Genomic DNA, 15,915 nt, shown 5'->3' on the forward strand with positions numbered 1-15,915 from the left:
ATTTCCTTGTTGGAAGTCAAACTGCCATTGTTCGGGTGCAGGAGTCAAACCTGAGTTGTGTTGGATGTATTTTGGTTATATAAATGTATTGAGGGTTACACTTTACTTTATTTTAAGTTTTTCCTCTGTATGTGTTTCAGGGTAATTTTCGGATCTCTGCCAACTTAGAACACCTGGGCAGTGTGCTCCCTGACTTCAAATATATTACTGGCACTCCACACTCATGTATCCACGCCCAAGACTGAGCCTACTGGTTTCTATACTGTGTTTTATTTAACTGCCAAAACAGTGATCCTCACTTTTTGTCATGGCCTTATGAGCCAGGATGTTTCCTTGAACTGTCTGAAGTTCACTGAAAACAGGAAGTCAGCATGGAAAACAATGGGAAAAACATGTGTGCTTTTGTATGTATGTGCAAAGATAATTTCATCACGTATTTGAAGTATATGGAAATTAATTTGTGATATTATCAAATAAATAAAAAGATACATAATTTAAATACAAGTGTAAGTATTTCATATGAGACATAGAGACATAAAATGTACATGTTTAAAACTTGTTGTGTGAGAAGTAAACTGTTTGCTTTTGTGTGCAGTAAACTGAATCCAACCTTTTGAAGGCAAACCATTTCTCACTCACCATCGATAATTCCACAGTTTTCCCTTCTCCTCAGGTTAAGAGCCTTGGTGTCATCCTAGACAGTTCACTTTCCTATAAATCTCACATCAATAATCTCACCTGTTCTGCCTACTTCCATCTACGCAACATTAACAGATTACTTCCTTCTCTTTCCACCCAGTCTCCATTCTTGTCCACAGTCTTGTTACCTCCCGTATTGACTACTGCAATTCTCTTTTGCATGGTCTCCCCCAAAAATCCCTCCATAAGCTTCAACTGGTTCAGAACTCTGCTGCTCTCATTATCACCAGAACCCCCTCCTACCAGCACATCACCCCCGTTCTTCAGGAACTTCACTGGCTCCCTGTGAAATTCCGGATAATATTCAAACTTCTTCTGCTCACCTTCAAGGCCATTCATAACCTCGCTCCTCCTTACCTTTCTGACCTGTTAACCACTACCTGTTCACTTCGATCTTCTTCTTCTATCCAGCTTACTGTACTTTCCTTCCGCCTCACCACCATGGGAAGCAGAGCTGTCAGCTGCTCTGCTCCCAGGCTGTGGAACTCTCTGCCCCCAGAAATAAGAAACATTGGTTCTCTCCCCCAGTTTAAATCCCAACTCAAAACTCATCTTTTCAAATCTGCATATTCACTGTGAATCCACTGTTTGTTAATTTTATCTTGTGCTTTTGTTTTATTGTTCTTATTTTGCCATTGTTTTACTAAGTGTTTTATCCTATTGCAAAGTGTCCTTGGGTGACTTGAAAGGCGCTCATATATAAAATCTATTATTATTATTATTATTATTATTATTATTAATTGCATTTGTCCCTAACCACCAGAAACCCTCACGTTAACTTTTATCATGTGGAAAAAGGTTAGCGTTCATCCGTCAGCTTCACTGTGCTAATGTTATGCTAACGTAGCTGTTTTGCTAGTGATCACGTAGGACATCATTATATACCAGCTAGTCCGACTTCAGTAACCCTACAAAAGTCACTGCTGTACGTTTTAATTTTTTCAGAAATCTCTTAGTCAGAACATGGCATATCATGTTTAGGTGGAAACTAGCGAGCTAATTTCCTGCTAACTTCTAACTCCGTTGAATTTATTAAATCTGTTTTCATGGATGCCTGAATGTTAAACTTAATTGTTACACCTGGTAAAGCAGCAACGCTAATCATTTTATTAAAGATGAAAGAATTTAGACGGTTTTTAACTCTCAGTAATGCCGCAGTGTTCGTTTGACTTTGGGACCTGAAGCAAACGGAGTTTTGAACCCAGATTACTCCGCAAGGCTCCTGACTACGGCAGCCGTACCGCTCCGCCAAGCCATCAGGCGGTGCCTTCATAGCTTACCAAAGTCGTACTAAAACATTTTTGACAGATTTCTGCACGCCATGTACTACATCAAATCGGTTCGAGGTCAGTAAGCACAACCAGAATTCATACATAAGGCACACTGTTGATTTTTGAGAGAATTAAAGGATTTTAAGTGTGCCTTACAGTGTGCAAAATACGTTATACAGAAGAAAAGAATATATCACGATATATATCGTTACCCCACATGCTTCAAATTATACCATGATATGGATTTTAGGCCATATCGCCCAGCCCTACTCAAGAACATCTCTTTAAACAGTCTTTTCTCTTACCATTGAGTTTCTTTTCAGATCCAGAATATATTAATTTACATGAAGTCTTTGTATGATATTGAAGCCTTTTTTGTGGTGAATTATGTACACAAGAATGTCCTAAAAGGGCTTTCTTAAATAATGTCTGATTTTTTTCTCTCTCTCAGTTGTCCTGTTAGGTTTCCTGTAGGTTTTGTTTCACAGCTTTCAATTTTCTCCTCAAACATAAAGTGGCTTGGTGCCAAAAGAAAGAAAAAATAGTCTGACGTACTAACCGATCAACTATTGCAGACACGGTCTGTTAAACACGGAACAATCAGGCTTACAACACATTGCAGGGAATCTGTCTGGTCTTGCAAGTGCATTGTCAAAGAAGACAGTTTCGTTTTTCCCTTTAGGTTTTTCAAAACACTAACCAATCCTGCACCAGCTATGGATATAAAATCTCAAGACTCGGTTGTGTTCCTAACATTGGACAAGCTGATTCTTTTTCACACGAAATTGTCTTAGACTCTGGATTGTACAACTAACATGTCGGCTTGGCGCAACAAACAAAACTACAGTTTTTTTTAGAAAGTTTAATGAAGAAACTAGACAAGCTGGTGCTCTTCAAGACAGCTAATAATTTCACACTGACAAATATGAGACAATCCTGAGTTTCAAGTTCTTCAAGTTCTCTTCTGGTTCAGTCCATCTGTTTGTGTCTAAAACAGACTTGAAAGATGATTCCTGATGTCTATCAGTAGGTTGTCAGTTAGTATTATTACTGGTACTTCTCATATATACACATTTTAAGCAGTGTTCTTTCAGAAATCTTCGGTATCTTAAATATTATGACACGTCACATTTATATTTTTTCATCGTCTCAGACCTTATAAAGCATATGGTGTTTGAAAGTAACCAAAAAGAGGTTGTGGGGTTTTTTTATTTTAAATTAAACCACCTGTATATGTAAAATGAAATGCCATGTTTATATTTCCTTAAGAGGATATACTATTATTGAAGAGCTGTGTGCATTTTCCGCACCCATACATTACATTCTCTGAATAACTTAGGGTGGTGACCACTTAAAGAACAGCAGTTTTTCTTTTATTTGCAAAGCTATCCTTAATAAAGTACCATTCTATTTATTTAGAATGGTACTTTATTAAGGCTGAAGTTCAAGCCTTATTTTGAAGGTCTCTTGCCGGATGTATAATCTATTTTTTATACTCGCTGGCTGCGGCTGCTTCTGCTCTCTGACTAAAATGTCTATCGTCAGTTTTGATAAATTACCTCAGGTATCAAAGATTTGGATCGCTCTGAGGCGGCTTGACAAAAAAGGTTCGTGAGTTTGTGTGAGTTTCTCGTCTTCTCGTCAGCCGTGATTTTTTTTTAATTACTCACTGATGTCAGTCTGTGCGTCTGTGTCCATGGCAACCAGCCCCTTTAACCCGTTAAAGTCAAAATGAGGATTGTGTGCTCATATTTTCTTTTTCTTTTTTTCCCCCAGATAATATAAGTTAAATCCATTTAAAAAAAAGTTTATATATTATTTTTTGCTTTATCAGGCAATAACGTACTCATAAATAACCCCCCAAAAGGGTAGGAGCATTTCGCTGGTGACTGTTATATTAGACCGCGAGCTCACATCTAAAATTATTTTATTTTATTTTTTTCTTCAAAAGAACCAAAGAGGGAACAAAAATCTGATTATAGGATTACTAGAATCATGCAATTGGGTATTTAGCAAATATATTAAACGGTTAATTTTAATAAGAGATGAATGAAATACTGTAACAATCAAGTGTTCAGATGTGAGTGTTTAAAATCCATGTCAAACATGGACAAACAACACACCAAAACATTTGTGCCTAATAGCCTATATATATATATATATATATATATATATATATATATATATATATATATATATATATATATATATATATATATATATATATAAAACACCCAGCACGCCCCTGCGGGCGGTTTATCCTTCAAGCTCGGGTCCTCTACCAGAGGCCTGGGAGCTTGAGGGTCCTGCGCAGTATCTTAGCTGTTCCCAGGACTGCGCTCTTCTGGACAGAGATCTCCGATGTTGTTCCTGGGATCTGCTGGAGCCACTCGCCTAGCTTGGGAGTCACCGCACCTAGTGCTCCGATTACCACGGGGACCACCGTTACCTTCACCCTCCACATCCTCTCGAGCTCTTCTCTGAGCCCTTGGTATTTCTCCAGCTTCTCGTGTTCCTTCTTCCTGATATTGCTGTCATTCGGAACCGCTACATCGATCACTACGGCCGTCTTCTTCTGTTTGTCTACCACCACTATGTCCGGTTGGTTAGCCACCACCATTTTGTCCGTCTGTATCTGGAAGTCCCACAGGATCTTAGCTCGGTCATTCTCCACCACCCTTGGGGGCATCTCCCATTTTGACCTCGGGACTTCTAGGTTATACTCGGCACAGATGTTCCTGTACACTATGCCGGCCACTTGGTTATGGCGTTCCATGTATGCCTTGCCTGCTAGCATCTTGCACCCTGCTGTTATGTGCTGGATTGTCTCTGGGGCATCTTTACACAGCCTGCACCTGGGGTCTTGCCTGGTGTGATAGACCCCAGCCTCTATGGATCTTGTACTCAGAGCTTGTTCTTGTGCTGCCATGATTAGTGCCTCTGTGCTGTCTTTCAGTCCAGCTTTGTCCAGCCACTGGTAGGATTTCTGGATATCAGCCACCTCCTCTATCTGCCAGTGGTACATACCGTGCAGGGGCCTGTCCTTCCATGATGGTTCCTCGTCTCCCTCCTCTTTCTTGGGTTTCTGCTGCCTGAGGTATTCAGGACTGGTGAGTGTCAGCACCACAGTCCAGGATGAGACAAGGAACATCCAAGAAATATATATATATATATATATATATATATATATATATATATATATATATATATATATATATATATATATATATATTACATAACACTTACACATAATGTATATCTAAACAATCTGCAGTTAACTGAAAATACTAAACACAACAAATGTCTCTAGTTAACTATAAAGTCCATTCACTTGGATTGTAAATTTGATTTTTCATGATACTCATGTGAAGTGTGCTACCATGCATTCAAACACAGTATATGTAAATCCAGCTTTCTCATGACGGCCATAAGACATAAATAAGCACTTCTGTGTTGAGAGAGATTATACTAAATATACTGCTTTTTAGATCTGATGCACTGATAACATTCAATTAAGTTCAATCCAATTCAATTTAATTTTATTTATCAATCAATCAATCAATCAAAATTTATTTATATAGCACATTTTTAAGACCGAAGTACACCAAAGTGCTTTCCATTAAAATCGCAGTACAAATAAAATCACAATGAAATATAAATTACAAATATATAAAATAAGATAATTACATAATCTAAATACAGAGCCAGATGTAAATTACCCTAATTCGCCTTAAATGCCAGATCAAACAAATACGTTTTTAAACGTGATTTAAAAGACTGAATGGAATCTGACGCGCGAATATGAAGAGGGAGAGTATTCCATTATGTAACGTCAAATCACAAAAACAGTTGCCTCAAAGTGCCTATAACTATACTAACCAAATGTCCAGCTACTGGCATGTTTTCCACAGCATTGGTGGCTGTTTTGGCTTATATCTTTATAAATTATAAGTGAATGATTGATTAACCATTAATAAATGCACTGTTTGCAATTATGTAATGGTAACATTGTAAAAAGTAGACTCTTACATTTACTTTGCTGCAGATGAAAAAGTGGCTACTCTTCGAGAAGTGTCTATTCCCCCAGCTGCTGATGTTACCATCATTGTACAGGTATGCATTCATCCATCCATTGAGTCAGCCAATCAACTTTAAAATCTCCAAAGTTATACATTTAATTCTCACAAATATGCATTTAAAGCAGACATTAAATTTAAAGATTTAAAATGATCACAGTCCTCACAGCATTTGTTGAGATTTGATTAATCTTTTATGTGTAATTATGTAATTGTTCTTTCTTATCATGTGTATTTTTGGATTGATTTGTTTTGTTTTTGTTGTTTTGACTTTGACTTTAAATCATTGATTGTTAATATTATTAAGTATAAAACATGAATGTGCTCTTTTGTTGTTTACTTATTAAAATATTGCCCATTATATTATATTATATTACATCACCTTTTCAGATTGTCAGCAGTGCTTTTGGGCTGAACTGCTCCAATGTTGTGTTCAAGGTACATGTGTAAAATACAGGCATTTCTCTAAACGTTTAGTGGAAGTGGGTCCATGTGTCAAAAATGATTAATGAAAAAAAAAAAATTGGTGGGAGCTCTTGAAAACACAACAAGCTGATAAGTTTCCTCTGTGTGTAGATAAGGAACCATCATGGCCATCTTATCCCTCTGAACAGCTCCATCCCTGCTAACAGCAAGCACATGTATGTGGTCTGGTGATGTAAAAGTCTTTACATTTAATCACTGCATACTGAAAATATATAATCAAGCAGTTATATATTTTTCTTCACAGACCTTACGTGCTTGAGGTTGCAAAGATCTTTCAGCATGGTAATCAGTGTGTTTATCTTTAACAGTCTGTAAATGTTTCTACATTTCATAATCCTGTTAATGGAATAACTACAGCCAATCAGCTTAGCTTATGGGATATACAAAGGCAATGGAATTATGAACAAACCTTGTATCAAATGTGGTGCTGGGAGGGGTCCCAGCACCTCTATTCTGGAAAAAGTATTTGCAATGATTCATTTGCTGTAAAAGAAAAATAGAACATAATATAAAGTATTAGATTTTCTTGTCATGGGACAGTTTTTTAAACAACAGACAGAAATTTTAGAAGGTATCACAAATGGAATATCCTAAAGACTACTCTTGGTCAGCATCCACATCCTGTGAATGGAACCGCAGCTTTAATAGTAGCAGTGAATGGACTCGTTTTCCTTTATTTTGGATGGGAAACACATGAAACACTTAAACATGAATCAGTTTATCATGGCTAAATTATTCTACAAATAGTAAAGAAGATACAGAAAGAAAGATCACTACAATGTATAGTCCTGAACAAAAAGGCACCTTTTTGATTTCTGTTTGGTTTCATATTACTTCAGTGTGTCCCAAGCCGAGAACCATCCCCATGACTGTGATCAATAAAACTATGAACACAAGACTACAGACTATTGAAAGAAGGGTAAGTGCAAGTATTCTTTAATGAGAGTACAGTACAGTTAGTGGTTTGGCAGTAGTCCACAGACTGATCTCCGAATGAATATATTAACGACTTAATAACAGATGCTACTTGTCTGTAAATGATTTTAGATTGTATTTTTAATTATAGATACAGAGACTGGAAGACCTTCTTCCTCAAGTCAAACTCAGGCGTAATGAAAAACTAACCCAGGTATTTAAACTTTCTTAAAGCGGTGAATGCACTGAGAAACGCAGAACCATATTGAAGAGTTTTAGCCTCTTCATCAAATCTCTTAACCCATTAAATCCCCAAAATTTCCCTGCAAAATAAGTGCATGCATTTTACTCCTTAGACATCCCCTACACACAATATGTTTAATTATTTTTTAATGTCGTAGGGGCTTAGAGCAGCAAAAGTTGTTCCCAGTGGGTTTAAATGGGTTAATATTACAGTGAGTTTTTAAAAAATCAAACACCTGGTCATTATCTTTTTGTTTGTATCAGGAAATTGAATGTCTCAACCAGAAGTTGAGGTTTCTTCATCAGAGAATGCAGGTAAATCAAAAGTAATTATCATCCAACTTCTGCACACAGGGTAGTTTAGTAACTAACTTAAAAAGTGAAAATCTATTATGGCACATTCACATAGGATAAGGCAGGGTAAGATATCCTTTATCGATCCCCTTCAATTCATTCCCTTCCTTTCACTCATCAGCATAAGGAGCAGTTGGTATTCACTGTCAAAATATCTGGTGGACCAACTCCAGTTAGAAGCCAGTGCCTTGAACAAACACAAGCTGACATGAGAATTAACCTAGCGTATTTTTTTTTTTTAATTATAAATTAAAATAAAGCAAAATCTGTGTCTTTTTTTATATAATTCCTTTTTCTATTATGACATTGGGGATTTGTCTATTTATGATGTGCTTTATCACTCATCTGCACCTTAAATAACAGATTGAGATATGCAGCACCTTTATTTACTTTTATTTCAAATACAGTTGAGTATAATGAATAATGTGTGTTAGACATATTTACATTGTTTAGGTGTTTTTCTTTTATGTTGGTTCTGCTCTGAATTGTTGCAGGTAGCAAATTCTCACACATGGAAAGGGGTGTTGATCAGAGCCCCTCTGTGGTAAACTGAGAGCCGCATTTCAACTGCAGAGCAATGGTTATAATTGCCATCATGGTGCATCATGTTACTATGTACAGCTGGTTCATGATTTGTGTTTCCTATGTTATAGTGTTTCCAACTACTTATATTATTTATATTAGGATTTCAAACACCTGTAGCCATCCATCTAGTCACAGTCTGGACAAAAAGGCCTTAAACATTTAGATCACAGACTCGTGTTTGTATTCTCCAGGTTAATGCTGATAGTTCTTTCGTGTACTGCTTTTCTGTCTTCAAATGTAGTGAATATATTCCTGTCACCCACCCAAGTATAAGAGCAATATATCTGTAAGACCTTCACTTACTTGAGTAGCAAACAAGTAGCAAACTCATTTTGACTGGTGAACGATGAGTTTGACTGTATACTGTGTGTACCTTGAAATAAATAAAATAATTGAAGGAAAAAAAAATAGTCTGACTGCATTATTTGTTATTAATATTTATTCATTTTGGAACTCTTATGCTCAGAATCTTTGTTGTTGTTTTCTCTTACTGGTTGTGAAAAAGACAATGGTTGCAAATGTTGGGCAATTTCCTGCCTTTGTAACAAATGATGCAAGCACTGAAACCGGTCAGGTCTGTCACACAGTGTTCAGTAATTTTTCTTGTGAAGGGGATTATGCATATCCAATTGCGACATAATATGCAAAGGCTAGGTGGCATCATGGGATTTTATGAAAAACTGTCATTTATTTGTCAAAACAAATGCTCAGAAATTTCTCCCTTATTGGTCCCTTTAGGCACTGTGCATTGAACTTTTTGATGTTAAAAGTGAGCAGTAGAGTTTGTTTTCAGACACTGCTGAATCATCATATTGGACATAACTTCAGTTTACACGTTATCCAAACAAGTCTTAAATGACTGGATTTGAAGAAAAAAATGAATACAGACACTTCACTCTGACAAATTTTCCAATTTTAGACGAAAATGATAGGCAAAAGGACAAAAAATGTATCTAACAGAAATTAATTTGATTTGTTTTACTAATATATCTATAATTAAATAAAATACATATCATGCAGTAGTTGAAAACATTATTTTATTAAAATTATCGTAGATTCATCAAGAAATGTCGTTTCATGTGATCGTCTTATACAGTAGGTGGCGGTGCATCCTCCAGCTGACTCACGTACAACATGGAAATGAAGACACGAAGAAGTAGCATTTTGTGTACAGTTAGCAAAAGGGCATGTTTGCTATGACGGCATTAAAGTTAGATATTGGCGGGCTTTGCTATGTTTTTCGTAACGTTTGTAATAGTTTTTCGTGCTCAAATCCTTCGGTTACAAAAACAGATCAAATAAACAGTCATGTATTAAGTGGGTAATTAACTAGCGGTTAGCCTGCTATCTGCAGCTGCGTGTCTCAGTTGACTGAAATGTCTTATAGACGGGCACTGGTGGATTGTGCGGTGTTGTCTCTGCAAGATCCCTGTGTGTTTTATCCGTGTTGCAGATGCTGTTTCTCCAGGATTGATGTTGACCAGCAGGACACTACGAGGTAAACACAAAGGTTCAGTTGTAGCCGAGAAACGGTAGCATTGTGAAAATCCCTTTAGAAACTGTGCTGAGAGGACTGTATCTAAGTGAGATACAGTCCAGTTAAAAGTGAATGGATTTCTTTTAGAAAATTAGAATATTTTTTTATACAATGTATGTTACCTCCGTTACCTGACAGTATATGGATACTGGTCAATCGTCTCTGTGTACCCACCACAGATGCAGATGCTTCAAGTGTGGTTACAAGTGCCTGAGAGAACAGGTGGATTACAGGTACCGTCTCTCACTGAGGGTGGCCCGGGACGGACGTATATTCGGGATAACAGTATTTGGAAACAGCTTGAAACCATTCTTTGGCATTCATGCAAATGAATTACAAAGGTGAGTACAGAAAACACAATGCAAGTTCCTATTATCAAGACTGAATAACTGTTAAAATGTTTTCCCAGGTTTAGAAGGAGTATATATTGGGATAAAGCAGAGGCCATGGATACATATAAGTTGAGGTCATAGTATGTGATGGAGTTGGTGTACTGGTTGTTGTCACTTAGGGTTTACTACACCTCCCTCCGAATATAAGAGGGTGGAGAAAACATTAGAACACTAGTGAGTGCTTTGCAGTTCAGTACAACACCAGGACCACCATCCACAAAAATGCCAGAATTTAAAATTTTTGGCAAGTTTCTATTAACCCCCCCAAAAAGAAGGAAAGAAATGGCAGTCCTATTGTATTAAATTTAACAGGTGTACCTAATAATATGGATACATGCTATTTGTATTGTACCTCTTCTTTTTAAAGTGCAGATTTTAGTGGTTTTTTGTCAGTTTCAAATGACTACAACGTGTGAAGAACATAACATCTTCTCTGATGGTTAAGTGAAGAGCTGTGTGGGCTTTGTGTCTTTTATAGATTGGTGGAAAACTTGGACAGACCCGTGGAACAATCTAGAAGACTCACATTGCTGGTGAAGGCAGTCGAGGACTGTTTCATTGGCAGACATTTCATTTTTGGTATAAAGGTACATTCGTAAATCACGTGTGTAAAAGTATTATGTGAAATGCAAGATCAAAAGTTATTCAAATACATATGAAGACTTAAAAATAGGCATTCAACATTTTAGTCACTATTGCTGTTTGGAGGTTTTTTTGTTTTCTTTTTATATAACTTGAAATCAGTGACTTCCTGGTCACACAAAACAGCAGAAATTAACTCAAACTCAATTGTCCATATTTTTTTATTCCTGCTGTTACTTTGAACATGAAAAGCAAGACAAACTATGCAACAATTAAATAATAAACGTCTCTCCACATTTCACAATTTTAGTTTCTCAGTTCACCATTAAAGAAAATAAAATAATAGGATCAATATATGTCCAAAATGTGTTCTAATTATGCTTACTTTATTTTTGCATTGTTTGAGCTTAGCTGTCTGTGGTATCATCTGTGTTGTTTAGGTGATGGAAGCAGAAAGTGCGCTTTGGTTTGGAGGACCTGTTCTAAGTGGCTCCAGCAGTAAAAATGCAGCACAGTTTGTTGCTACTCAGATGATTCTTCCCAAAGCAACGGGAATGGGAGGATGCACCGTGGTCAGTTATTATCGGGTTCTTCTTCAGAAAGCTTCTGAATCTGAACTTGTATCTGCTGATACCAGCAGAATCTCCAGTCTTCCAGCAACAACCCCGCTCCTCATTCATGATCATTCTCCAACTAGCAGCTTTAGTGATGCCACACTATCTGCCTCTCATCTTTTGCCCCGATCACTTCAAAGGTAATGAAATTAAGAAATGATACAATCTTCTGTATTTTCTGTCCAAAAAACCCCTACTAACTAGAGAGTCATGTACTCCTATGTACTATTTCTTTGTAGGGACTACAAAATAACAATAAATGGCTCTGAAAGCCAAAGTAAAAACCACACATATTCTCATAAGCTACTGATATTGACTTCTAAGCATGTGGGTGGAGGTGCTGTTACATTACATGCAAAAATGATAATTGATAATAGCTTTTGTTTCCTTCCTAGATCACGTTACATAGACTGCACCCTTACTCCCACAGCTCCATGGCAGCAATCACTTGGACTGGTTACATCATCAGCAGAGCAGGAAGAAGGCTGCAGTACCCAGGAATGTGGAGATGAAAACAGAAGTCAGGCTGACAAAAGTGTAACACCATATCTTGCACAGAGGGGTTGCCAGGAAAACCAAAAAGTGGAAAAGGACTTGGCTCCTTTTTTCTCATTGCAGCACAGTTTTTATGAGAGTCCATCATCTGAGAAGGGAGCTGGAAACAGCCTTAGCCTAAAGACTTGGTTAAGGCCGTCCCAGTATTGTCAGAATAGCCCCAAAGAAAAGGAGTTTTCTACTGGACAGCTCACCAGAACATTTTCATTGGCTTGGAACGATTTGCCTTTCTCTGAAAGTCTGACAGAGTTTTTATGTGAAGCCAATAAAGATTTTGACACTGATAGAGATACGAAACAAGTTCAGAATGTTCACTGGAAGGAAGTAAAGGCAAGAAATAACCTGGGAAACAGCAGCTTAATAAGTGAAACATCTTCCCAAAGAAATGCACAAATAACAGACAGGCATTTGCAAGCATTGTTGGATGCCACTAATACCCCTGCAACAAATGGATGTGGCTCACATGATTCAGCCAGCAAAGAATGTAAGAACCCTCTTCTGTTTGTTAAAAGGAGTCAAGATAGAAACATTTATTCCCATGGGTGTTATCAGGTGGATGGCACAGCTAGTTCACTGTCTTTTCAAAAGGAGGAAGAAGAGCAGCTTGAGGGGGATGCCTACAACTGTTCAGCAGATCTGTTTGGTAGCTCAGACACGATCAATCTTGAAACGGAGAGGCTCACCATGCATGCAGAAGCCGTCGGTGATGGCATGGAAGCTTGCTCACAGTTTTCCAAGGCAGATGAGCATCATCTGATTTATAAAAATGCGAATGTGACACAATCAACACCAGATAAAGGGAAATTTAAAAAAAGTAAATGCAGGGAGAGTTTGATTCCACAAGACACAAAAGGATTTGACTTTGTCCCTCCCTCTCAGTCCACACCCATTGTAAAACTAGGCGTCGTATCATACTCATGTGTTGACTTGTACAAAAGCGTGACAGGTGAATTCAGTTCACAGCCTGTCAATCAAAAAAGTTTTAATGCAAATTTACATGAAATGGAGAGTAAAAACAATTCTGTTCATAAACTGAACTGTGGTAATGCTGACCAGGCTTTGCAGAGTGAGATGGAATCTGTCAAAGAAAACTTTGTGTGGAGAACTACATCCAGCAGACACAGCCACAAACTTACCCCCAAAAGAAAATTCTTGAAACCAGTCGAGCATAAAAACAGTCTACATCCACTGCAGCACCTTAGGGTGCAGGAGGAGGCTCTAAACCGCATGTCAATCAACTGTAAAGCAAGATTTATTGACGTGTCAGAGTGTGGCTATGACAATGAAGCAATTGTTCCTCCTACACCTGCGAGTAAAATCCAACAAAGTGTGCCAATCCGCAAAAGAAAGCTGACAGACAACCACAACAATTTTGGTTCCATCGAGTGTGTGCTGAGAAAGACAGAAAATTGTGACAGTGAAGAGGTTAGCGAAGGGATTCATGGGAGCCAGACATGTGACTGCTCTAGAGATCTGTTCTCTGACTCTTTCTGAGACATTGTGTTGCAGAGTGACTTGTAAGAAATCGTGCTCCATTGGAGTAATACTGCTGTTATTTTACTCTGTGTGAAACAGAAAAAGAGGGCTCATATATTAAACACTATAGATAGAAGAGAGATGCTGTCTTGACCTTCAAGTTTGCACTTTGACTGAAAGTGTAATGAATTCTCTTCCTCCGCCTTTTTCATCAAATGCTTAGTCTAACTCAATGTTTTTAATTTTTATGCACTGTTTAGAAAGCGCTTTTAATTAAATGAAATATATAAACATGTTACATTTACCACAATCATTGCCTGGTCTTATTACAACCTGAGCTTAGCAGCAGTTAAGGTGGGGCAAAATCTCATCAACGACTATGGTTTTTGAAACATGTATAGAATGTGTTTGTATGTCCACATACTTATAGATCCATATTTTTGAAAGTATTACTGTCTTCTTTGAACACATTAAGGCTTTTTTCTAAAGGCTCAAGTGACTAAAAGCTTGAGCTCACAAGCGTATGAAAAATTATAGCTATTTACTTTAAGATGTTTGTAAGGTTAATATGTAATTAAGTGGATATTTAATTGCTATCTATTCAAGGACAATAACATTTTTATTTTATGTTTTCATTTGTTTATATTAATACATGTCAATATAAATAAAGATTAAATACTATTACAAAAGATTATTTATGGAACAAAGGTCCCCTGATAGTTTAAGGCATGCTTTAGACCACAAAAGCCAACAACACTGTCACATCCTGAAAGCTCTCCAGTATAATTTGAATCACACCAGAGTCCTAAGCAGACCTACTGTTCTCCTGGGTTCACACTGCAGTTGTGCCTTTCGAGGGGTGTTTATGTTGGGATGAGTGTGTAAGGTGTCATGCCAGAGAGCCAAGAATAGCAGCAATGACTACAATGTTCTGGGGGTGTGATCAAAATAGAGAAATGAAGACGATGTTACATTGGTAAAACTGGAAGTGGAACAAGTGAACAGCTGGAGCCTTGTACTGCATGTGTTACAGAAACAAGATTGGCATGTAGTCAGCTGGGTACGGCATTATTGTGTCTGTGTGTGAATGCACGTGCCTCTTTGGTTGGTACTTGTATCTTAAAAATGCTTATGTGCACAGTTTAACTGATTTTGGAAAACTCATGTGAATACATGTGACATGTGAATTTGCTGTTCATTTGGTTTCGCAAATGATTATGCATGGGTGTATCACAAAGTCTTGGTTTGCCAGACAGGTGGTTGAGACCGAAATATCTCTAAATCCCATGTACCATGATGTTGGTAATGGCCATGTGACGATACCTATGATCCCACTATATGTTAATCTACTTGATGCAATGGCAGAAGATTGCTTTTGAGGATCCCCTGCTTTTATTATATATTTTAAAGTACGTGTGGTACTCTGAGAGAGAAAGGGGTGGGAGGGGCTGAGGGGCACGGTTACGTAATTCAAATAATTACTATATAGGGCAGATCGATTAACTATTAAAATTCTGTTTTTGTTCATACTATGTATATGCTTTCTTTGACATTCTTTTAAAATTCGGCTGCAGTGAGAGGCAGAAATCATGAGACACAGAGTCATGCATTAAGAGTCACCTGGCTGGAGTTGTACTATTAATCATACAGTGATGTCATGCACCTCAACCATTGGCCAGCTAAGAGATACAATTTTGTGATACTTTGCCTGTTTATTTTACCTACATTGCACTGTGGCACTCGATGACTTCACATTGCGTATACTAAAAGTACTAATGTTAAAGCAGACATTTTTAACACCTGGCAAAATATTCATTTTCCATTTTCTTGTACCTTTATAAACATGTTATAATGAAGCTGACTAAAAAAATACAGTATATATATATATCTATATATATATATATATATATATATATATATATATATATATATATATATATATATATATAAATATATATATATATATATATTGGTTTATATGCATGGTATACTTTGAAAAACGAATATAGTTTGTAGCATATGCAATAACTATGCACTTAATTCTTCATACTTTAAATATTTCATAGCAGCTAAGAATTTTTCAGTCCTTGACCTTCCTCGACATTTCCTGCGACATTAAGGGTTGTGACC

At 37.1% G+C, this 15,915-nt stretch overlaps 2 protein-coding genes across 4 annotated transcripts; both read left to right on the forward strand.

Annotated features, from left to right (window-relative positions):
• Positions 1 to 3,417: 3,417 nt before the first annotated feature.
• On the forward strand, positions 3,418 to 8,763 carry LOC146718471 (uncharacterized). 3 transcript variants are annotated; one of them, XM_085451988.1, is made up of 9 exons: positions 3,419 to 3,577; positions 6,016 to 6,083; positions 6,437 to 6,484; positions 6,623 to 6,687; positions 6,777 to 6,814; positions 7,372 to 7,451; positions 7,599 to 7,661; positions 7,955 to 8,005; positions 8,539 to 8,763. In XM_085451988.1, exons 1-9 carry the CDS (start codon positions 3,445 to 3,447, stop codon positions 8,590 to 8,592), a joined length of 600 nt encoding a protein of 199 aa, XP_085308114.1. In that variant the 5' UTR covers positions 3,419 to 3,444; the 3' UTR covers positions 8,593 to 8,763. The 3 variants fall into 3 exon arrangements, with proteins under 3 accessions (XP_085308125.1, XP_085308118.1, XP_085308114.1); XM_085451999.1 differs by lacking the exon at positions 7,599 to 7,661 and having other exon boundaries at positions 3,418 to 3,577; XM_085451992.1 differs by lacking the exon at positions 6,437 to 6,484 and having other exon boundaries at positions 3,418 to 3,577.
• An 826-nt stretch (positions 8,764 to 9,589) lies between these two features.
• Positions 9,590 to 14,479, forward strand: ddias (DNA damage-induced apoptosis suppressor). The gene is made up of 5 exons (XM_085452011.1): positions 9,590 to 10,127; positions 10,346 to 10,507; positions 11,037 to 11,145; positions 11,581 to 11,894; positions 12,150 to 14,479. Exons 1-5 carry the CDS (start codon positions 10,006 to 10,008, stop codon positions 13,801 to 13,803), a joined length of 2,361 nt encoding a protein of 786 aa, XP_085308137.1. The 5' UTR covers positions 9,590 to 10,005; the 3' UTR covers positions 13,804 to 14,479.
• The last annotated feature ends 1,436 nt before the right edge of the window (positions 14,480 to 15,915 follow it).

Source organism: Copadichromis virginalis, linkage group LG1, assembly GCF_057382275.1.
Source record: "Copadichromis virginalis isolate Kocher_CV1m ecotype Utaka linkage group LG1, C_Virginalis_male_GT1.1, whole genome shotgun sequence".
In the NCBI taxonomy this organism is placed as follows: Eukaryota; Metazoa; Chordata; class Actinopteri; order Cichliformes; family Cichlidae; genus Copadichromis; species Copadichromis virginalis.